General features: G+C 44.2%; 1 protein-coding gene across 1 annotated transcript; it reads left to right on the top strand.

Moving 5' to 3' along the window:
* The first annotated feature begins 5,604 nt into the window (after positions 1-5,604).
* Positions 5,605-8,292, top strand: Rpl34 (ribosomal protein L34). The gene is made up of 4 exons (XM_050159984.1): positions 5,605-5,782; positions 6,604-6,677; positions 6,758-6,961; positions 8,174-8,292. Exons 2-4 carry the CDS (start codon positions 6,613-6,615, stop codon positions 8,256-8,258), a joined length of 354 nt encoding a protein of 117 aa, XP_050015941.1. The 5' UTR covers positions 5,605-5,782; positions 6,604-6,612; the 3' UTR covers positions 8,259-8,292.
* Positions 8,293-9,051: the final 759 nt, after the last annotated feature.

Raw genomic sequence — 9,051 nt, 5'->3', positions numbered from 1 at the left:
CCCCCCCGCTTACTCTGGCTGTGACTCTGCTAATTCCCAACGTGATAGATTCTATGGTGCTTCCTTTACTTAGATGCCTCCTAAAAAGCCCCCAGGAAATGAAACAGAAACATTTGCAACAAGACATAATCACGAAGCTTGAAGCTGGGCAGCTTGAAGGCATTAATGTCTTCCTAGGAAAGAAGCTAAGGCCGGATTTCATAGAGCATCTTCTATGTGTGGGCCTTGGTCTATGCCACACCCGTTGTTCTCACAGGATGTCCACCATACAATGGCTCCTACACTCCAACAGAAATATAGACAAGCTGTGAGGTTAACTTGCTTTCCTAAGGACACAAGGGTAGCACGAGAAGAGGAAGAAACTGAAACCATCAGCAGGAGAAAAGAGTTAAAGCCACTGAGCACATACATTGAAGCTGTGATGCCCAAATCCACGAAGTCCCCCAAACCCAACAAGGAGACCGAGTCCCATATGTAAAAGCAAAGAGCCTTTATTTTATACAAGTTTGCAAACTTGGTCTCTCCGCATGTCCAACATATTGGAATAAACAGAGAGCCCCTACCTCAGTTAGAGTTGGCTTTTTATAGTAGTAAAGGTGGGGGTGAGGGGTTTCTGAGGTTCAGGACCTCTGATTAGCTGGCATTTGTCTAGGGGTGTCCTGGTGAGTGTGTGCTGGCAGGTGGTCCTATCTACAGCAGTTAGAACGTTAGGCATTTCCTTTGGATGGTCTGTTCTTGGGTGGTGCTCAGGTAATCTTAGTTTGTGGTCCTCTCTGCAACCAGGTATTGCTTCAGGGTAAACTACTGAGACTCGGGCCCCCATTAAACTTATTGATGGCTGAGTCCTACACTGGCAGGTGATAATGGTTGAAAGTAAAGAACTTCCTTTGGGTGCTCTGTTCATATTTAGCTTATCATGGCTGGCTCCTACAGAAGCCTTCCATGATCTGCTTCCAACTCTTGGCCAAATTCCTGCTCTCTCTGGTATGTTAAGCCATCTGAGAGAAATCTCCTGGCGTTACCACACATTGGCTTAATACATTTCCAATGATTTAGAGACACAGGCAAAAATCTGGCATTGTGACATGTTTGTGAAATGGTCATGTGATTTCAACTAGCACACATCCATTTCTTATAAATAACAAGTAGAAAAAAAAACATAACCAGTATGGGATATGAAAATACAGTTTGGATATGTATCCGCACTTTGGGATATGAAAATACAGTTTTCCCATGTTTTCTCAAACTGTTCTCTTCCAGGAAATAGAAACTTTATTTGCCATTGTTGGCTATTTTTTCTTAAGTTTCTAACAATAGGAACATCAATGCGAAGTTTCCCGTAACTCTTCCATCCTTGCTCCTTCAGCCACCCCCACCCCCACTCTCCGTGACCATGCCCAGTTAGACAACAAACAGAGGTTACAGCGACCAACAGAAGCGTATTTCATTAGCAAGAGACGAAACCACTGCACGAATGCTGTTTTGAAGCTAACCTTTGGGGGATTTCATACAGTTGTTCTCTGACAATAGGACTTGGTTCATTTGCTACTTAAGACATGATTATTTAAATTAAAGCTAATTGGTTTCCTTACTCCCCTTTAGGGCTTTAGACTCAGAAACATTTCTATTAGAAAAATCTAATTTGCTCTCAAATTTCTATTTCTAAAACTTAGAATATTAAATGCTGGGGTATTTTAACCCTTCACAGAGAAAATGATCCCTCAACTCCACATTCCAAGCTAACAAAGCTGATTGCATTAAAGACACAGTAATGCTTTCAAAGAAGGGTTCGTCAGGGGTCAAGAGAAAAGGCCCAAAGTGGAAATACAGTGACCAGTAGTCTCTATAAGGGTTCAAAGACTGGACCTCTCTTTGATAATTTAATGTTTGTTTGCTTGAGAGAGAGATTCTCAGTGTAACTGCCTTGGCTGTCCTGGAAGTAGCTGGCCTCAAAATGACAGCGATCAGCCTAGCTCCGCCTCACAGGCGCTGGGTTTAAAGGTTTGCGCCACCACAGAAACTGTGCCCACAAGGGTTAAGTGACACAATGCTGCAAATCCTGAGCCCAGTTATCTCAGGGCATCTTCAGTCCCCTTAATGGCCATTTATTTTCCTCCTCCGTACCTGACCTATCATCTCTGTGACCATTGGGTAAATCCTCTGTAATGTACAAACAGACCCCCAGTATCCACTGACCAAAGGGTTGAGAATACTGTCCGATGACATCAGAGGCCTACAAGTCTTCCCCACATGCTGTCACCTGCCTGCCTGCCCAATGTGCCAACCAATGTGTTTGAAAAGCGCACTGTCTGTGGATTCCTTTGTTCTATGAAAAGCTCATGTAATTGCTAGTTCAATGGGATGTGAGCATGTGCAGAAATCTGCTGTGGCATAATCTATTTGTACACTATGAATATGTATTGCTCTCATTGAATAAAAAGCTGTTTGGACAATAGCTGGACAGGAATAGAGTGAGTGTGACAACCAGACTAGGAGAATTCTGGGAAGAGAAAGGGCAGGTATAAGCTAGCCAAGTGGCCGGGAGCGGCCCACCATTCCTTTTACAACAGGGGATAGTTATACACGTTATCTTAGTTAAGGTTTCTATTATTATGAAGAAACACCATGCATGGCTACTCATATAAAGACAAAACATTTCATTCAGGTGGCTTACGTTTTCAGAGGTTCAGTCCATTATCATTGGTGCCACATGGGGGCATGCAGGCAGACATGGTGCTGGAGAAGTATCCTACATCTTGGCTTGCAGGCAACAGGAAGTGGTCTGTCTTACTGGGTGTGACTTGAGCATATGTGAGACTTCAAGGCCCGCCTCCACAATGACACACTTCCTCCAACAAGACCTCCTAATAGTGCTACTTCTTTGGGGGTCATTTTTTTTTCAAACCACCACAGGGGGAAAATTATATCCCTAATCACTCGGTATAGAAAGAAAAGACTCTAAATGAATCCATGAATAGGCTTTATTGTATTTTAAAATGGGGTCTCAGGCTGACCTCAAATTCATACTCCTCCTGCCTCAGCCTCCAAAATGCTGGAATTACTGGCATGTGACTCCATCCTTGGCTTCCATGAGGTGTTACATTATTGAAGATACAGGTGAAAGACATGTTTAGTGCTACACTATGAACAATAGCCAAGATAGAAAAACAGCCTAAATTTCTCTTAACAGATGAGTGGAGAAAGGAAATGGGGGTGATACAGACAGACAGACAGACAGACAGACACACACACACACGAGTCTTATTCAGGTGTAAAGAAGAATGAAGGTACAGTATTTTCAGGGACATAAATGGAACTGAAGATTATATTAAGCAACATAAACCACAGCCAGAAAGATGAATATCACAAGTTTTCTCTCATATGTGGAATATATAATAAGAAAGTAGATAGGAGCAAAAGGAAGGGGACAAGAAAAGATTATAAGGAAAAAAGGAAATATTGCACATTTCCTTTCATATGCAGAGTCTAGATGTGGTTGTGTGTCTGTGTGCCTGTCATGAAAGCATAGGTGGGGAGGAAGGGGTCAACAAGAGGTGGGAGAAGGCAGGGCGGTGGCACACATCTTTAATTCCAGCACTTAGGAGACAGAGACAGGTAGATCTCTGCGTCAGAAGCCAACCTAGCCTACAGGGTGAGCTTCAGGACAGCCAGGGCTACGTAGAGAAACCCAGTCTCAAAAAAACCAAAAGCCAAAAATGGGAAAAAAAAAAAAAAAAGATGGGAAAGAGGGTAGTTAGAGCAAAAATTAGTAACCACAATGGCATGTATATGAAATAGCATAATGGACCTATTATTTTATATGCTAACAAAATTAATTTGATGAATTAATTTGAAGATGTAAGTGATTCTTTTTTTCTTTGAGACAGGTTTTCTCTGTGTAGTCCTGGCTTTCCTGGAACTCCTTTTGTAGACCAGGCTGGCCTCTGCTTCCTCCTGAGTACTGGGATCAAAGATGTGTAATATTACTGTAGGCCCAGCATATTTTATTATTTTTTTAAAAAAGATTTTATTTAAAATTTAGTATAATACAACATTCTGCCTCCATGTATGCCCACATGCCAGAAGAGGGCGCCAGATCTCATTATAGATGGTTGTGAGCCACAATGTGGTTGCTGGGACTTGAACTCAGGACCTCTGGAAGAGCAGCCAGTGCTCTTAACAACTGAGCCATCTCTCCAGCCCCAGCCCAGCATATTTTAAAGAGGTTATACAATGTTTTTAATTTGTTTGTTTTTCTTTTTGTTTTTTGAATAGCTTTGTAGCTTGTCCTGGAATTTGCTCTGTAGACTTCCTAGGCCTCAAACTCACAGAGATCTGCCAGCTTCTGCCTCCTGAGTGCTGAGATTAAATGCTTGCATCACCACCACCAGGCAGGAATTCTTTTTTTTTTTTTAAATAAGACGCAAACTGCTCAAGTTCAAAGAGTGTTGAATTTGATCCCATTAAAATTAACTTTTATCAAAAACCCTTAAAAATTACACTAAAATATGTTAAACCTCAAATGTCCACAGTCCGAACCAGAAAAATATTTTAGATTCATCTTCTAGTTTTACAAAAATTATAAAATAATATAAAGAGAAATTAATGCAGAGATGAGCAGAAAACTAAACAAAGGAGATTAATAAAAACAAATGAGGGTCTTTTGAGAATTTTATTAAGATTTTTGTATTTTCAGCAAGATTGATCGATAAACATGCAAATACCGATTGAAAGAAAAGAAAACTCGCATATTAGGGTTAAGTATAACCTGGGAAAATTACAACAGCAAGACCATCTTCTACTGCGATGGAAGGGCACTCACGGAACTATATTAACAACGTGCCTTGTACAATGTAAGAGCTCCCACGGTACTCTGCCCAGCAAAGTCTCTCTAGAAAAAGAGATGGGATCTTAAGGAAATGTATTCTCTCAATCATTTATTCAAAAACTACGCTTATCTCTGGACACCAGCCTTTATCTGATGCCTGCCACAGGGACAGATGTGACTCCTGAGTCTGAAGAACACGGACGACAGGCTGGAGAGCTATTTGAGAGCCAAGGGAAGGATAGAAGCAAGGGCACTTCATGACATTTTCCTTTCAGAGACTTACGGACTTGCCCAAAATGATAGTAATTAGCAAATGCTCGTTTCAAAGTCTGTAAAGTTTGTGCTCTGCCTAAACGACAGAAGGAAAGGTTGAAAACGAGAAGGGCCCAGGTCAGTAGAGATTTAAACCCAGGTCTAGGCTAAACGTGTCGTAGCGCCCCTGTTTTCTTTCAGGGGCGTGTGTCGGAGGACTCTCGGTGGGGGTTGTGCTCCTCTGTCATTGACTTTTGCTTCCACAGCACCACTCCATCTAATTTTTCGCGGGACGTTCCTACGTGAGGCTAGAGAACGGAAACCGCTCGCTCCACGCGTTCCGGCCCGCACAGCTTCCGCCGCGTCCGCGTCCGTACAACCGTACAACATGGCGGCGTCCTCTCCGACACACCTCTTTCTCTGACACACTTCCTGTCCTGTGCAGTCCTACTTGACCTTTGCCCTCATCCTCCTCTTCCTTTTCCTCTTCCGGGGACGGTGCTTAGAGGTATGGTGGCTTGTTTTTTCTCCGTGTTGCCCCTGTTTACAATCCGCAGCCATCGGAGGAGTTAGGCGGGCGGGACGTCCCGGGGGACAGGGCCGCAGCTGGCGTGAGGGCGAGGGGCGAGGAGAGGCGTGTGGCGGGCGCGTCCTCGGCCCGGGTCGTGGTAGTAAAGCTCTCAGCGACAGCGGAGCCCTCGGGTGGGCGGCCGCCCCCCCCCCCCCCCCGGTTGATGTCTGCCCTGAGAGCGAGCGAGACGCGATAGCAGGGACGGTGGCGGAGGCTGCCTTGGTGATGAAGACAGAGCTCAGATTGCGGCCGTTTACACTGGGATTCTGTGCGGGTTCAGGGGCCGGACGGTTGGGTGTCCCTTTAAGTAATGTCGGAAGGCAGCTTCGCTTGGCCGATCTCGGCAGGCCGATGCCTGTGTTCCTTGGGGTAGCTCACATGAGAACGAAGTTGCATGGACTGCCGCTGCGGGCTGGAGGGGCGTTTATATGCCGTGAACAGCTCGGAAACGGGGCCCACTAATAGATACACTCCTCGGGGGTGCTGCTTTGGAACAGGACCTAGGTTCCCCAACAGCATGTGCCAGTACCAAGGAGGGTGTTGATGTCTTAATCCCAGCGGTAGCTGTGTGAACCAGGGGGAAATACTGTCTTAGAAGAAGCCAGCATCTGCTGGCTCTATTGCCAGCAAATGGCATTGCCGAGGATTCGCCTCGAGGGTCTCGCTTGCTCTCACCCTGTAAATCGGTGTTTCTCCAGCTTTCCTGGTTAATATTTTGTCTAGACACCAAAGAAAACAGACTCTTTGAGGAAGTGGGTCCACGGTCGGGGCTTTAACCAACTCCCTACTTGATTATCAGCAGGCAAGCCATCCATTAGTGAGATCTAAATGGATACAGTTTTTAAATGGAATTCTTTAGAGTGCATGAATGTGTAAGATGTGTTATTTGGTGATGCTTTGTAGTTGGACTTTACGTTTACAGTGAAGAGTGTTTTTTTTTTTTTAATTTTAGGCACTCAGGATGGTCCAGCGTTTGACATACCGTCGTAGGCTCTCCTACAACACAGCCTCCAACAAAACTAGGCTGTAAGTATTTTCTTCCGAATTTAAAATACCTATCGTCGCCTTCTCTGTGACACTGAGCTGCTCACACCCTTTCTTCCTAGGTCTCGAACCCCTGGCAACAGGATTGTTTACCTTTACACCAAGAAGGTTGGAAAAGCACCTAAATCAGCGTGCGGTGTGTGCCCAGGCCGACTTCGAGGGGTTCGTGCTGTGAGACCTAAAGTCCTCATGAGATTGTCGAAGACAAAGAAGCATGTCAGCCGGGCCTATGGTGGCTCCATGTGTGCCAAGTGTGTCCGTGACAGGTGAGTGGGGTGTCTGAGCCACTGTGGGTTTCTGTTGTGCCCGCTGTTGAGTCTTCCCTGGCAGCTGATAGATAGGTGTTGAAGAAACCACCGATACTCAGGTTGTGTCAGAACGTGGGGGGCATCTTTAAAATAGTTTTGGTTTTTAGAGAAAAGAAATGGTGAATTCGTATTTGATAGTAGGCAGCTGGGGAGGTGACGGAACAGGTGAATTTAGCAAAGCTAAGAATCATTTAATAAGCCAGAAACTGGCTACAGCAGAGTAAATGGAAGCCATTCGTGTAGCAAGGTAAGAGTTTTTGCAGAGGAAGAGGAAATGTGCTTGCTTTGCTGGCTGGGAGAGGACTAAGTCTTGGTTATTAGACTCTTGAGTGAGGGTGGTCGTAGAGCGATAATTGCTGAGCACCGGCTGACATCCATGTGCACCAGGGTGAATTTTCTGGGTAGGTTTTTGGTGAAGAAACCAGCACTTAGGTTCAAGTTCAGATGACTGGAAAGGGATAGTGCCCTGAATATCTGGAAAGACTGAGAAAATTGGTGAGGGGGATTTAGGGATGGGTGGAGTTTGGGCTCTGGTTTATTTGGGTAGTTTTATAAATGTCTAGCCAAGTGTTTAGATCAGATTTTCTTGACAACAATCAGCCTGCCCTGGTTTTGAAAAAAGTTTGTTAGGGAGTAAAGTCTAGTACATTAGTACAAGCACAGGACAAGTATTCTGTGAAACAGGCAACCTGAATTTTATATGTAAAATTTAAAAGAGAAAATTCATGTAGTTGGAGAAACTGGGGTGGCATTTGAGGCCAAAACTGAATTGTGGAAACAAAGGATATTCAAGACTGCTGTTTGACCTGGTACAGAAAGGAGGTGGTGACCTTGGCTCCGTTCTTTACCCCCGCATTCTAGTTTCAGCAGCTAGCTAGTTTCTATGGGAAATGTCCTAGTACCCAGGGTTGGCACTGCCTCAAACATTCTTGATTGAGCTTTCTTCTTCCTAGGAATAAGTTGTGTATGGGTTTGCTAAAACTAGCCAACACCGCCCGTTTTATTTATAGTTATCGTGAAGCAGGCAAGAGTAGGAATTAGAATTGCCATTTGTAAATGCCCATGTAATCTCAAGCTGTACATTTCTCTAGGCTCTTGCTTTGCTCCATCTTATAACGATAATTTTCCAGCGTTCAATAAATGATAATCAAAGTTTGTTTTTCTTCATAGGATCAAGCGGGCTTTCCTTATTGAGGAGCAGAAAATTGTTGTGAAAGTGTTGAAGGCACAAGCGCAGAGTCAGAAAGCGAAATAAACGTGCGGCTTTTTTAATAAAGGTCAAGGCTTGGTCTGTGCTTCTGTTCCGTGTGATTTGTTTAGAGGGGAGGACTAGTTTATGCTTGGATGATTTCTTTAAGGGAAATGATGGCTGGACTGGATGTCATGGTTGCTAGACTCTTGGGTAGTTCCAATCATTGGGAGTGGCTTGAGAATAGTCCTCTCAATGCCACTTAGACCATTTCATGGTATCTCTTACCCCACCAAACCAGAAACCTCCAGGAATGAAGTCTTTAAAACTGTACTTAAATCCTCTTTAAAAAAAAAAAAAAAAAAAGTTCTGATATGGGAAGTTTGAACACCTACTTCTACAAAAACCCTTAGTAAATCTCAAATTTCAGTTTTTGATGTATTTATAGTTTGGGTTGGTATGTTAAAGTATGAGTTGCTAATGCTGGTTTGAACAAGTTTTTGAGGCTCTTAAATGCTGAGAGAACTAGCATGGGTCCCCTTTAGACTTCTTGATGTATTTCCTTTGTGTTGCCTCTTGCCCCAGATTTAGCCGTTGTCTAATTAGCTGGTGAGGTGACAACATGTCTACAGGGGGTTTTCATTGTCACTTCAGGTAAAGACAGGTCTGCCACTGGAGAGATGGTCATTTATGGGCAGTTGCTGTTCTTGAAGAGTTACTTAGTTCCCAGCACCCACCTGGGAACTTAGAACTTAAGCATGGCCTGAGTTAGAAGCCGTAGCACCAGTAAAAGACAGACGTGGTGATGTTCTGTAGCCCCAGTTGTGGAAGCCGGAGGGCATGCGTAACTAGTAGAGAA

This window comes from Alexandromys fortis, unplaced genomic scaffold (genome assembly GCF_014885135.2).
Source record: "Alexandromys fortis isolate MF-2015 unplaced genomic scaffold, M_Fortis_MF-2015_v1.1 scaffold_19, whole genome shotgun sequence".
In the NCBI taxonomy this organism is placed as follows: domain Eukaryota; kingdom Metazoa; phylum Chordata; class Mammalia; order Rodentia; family Cricetidae; genus Alexandromys; species Alexandromys fortis.
Note: the sequence above shows the minus strand (reverse complement) of the source record. Positions and strands in the feature narration are given on the sequence as shown.

Coding starts and splice junctions, on each gene's coding strand:
- Rpl34 (XM_050159984.1), top strand. CDS start 6,613: ATGGTCCAGCGTTTGACATACCGTCGTAGGCTCTCCTACAACACAGCC. Junction 6,678..6,757: donor GCCTCCAACAAAACTAGGCT/GTAAGTATTTTC, acceptor CTTTCTTCCTAG/GTCTCGAACCCCTGGCAACA. Junction 6,962..8,173: donor GCCAAGTGTGTCCGTGACAG/GTGAGTGGGGTG, acceptor TTTTCTTCATAG/GATCAAGCGGGCTTTCCTTA.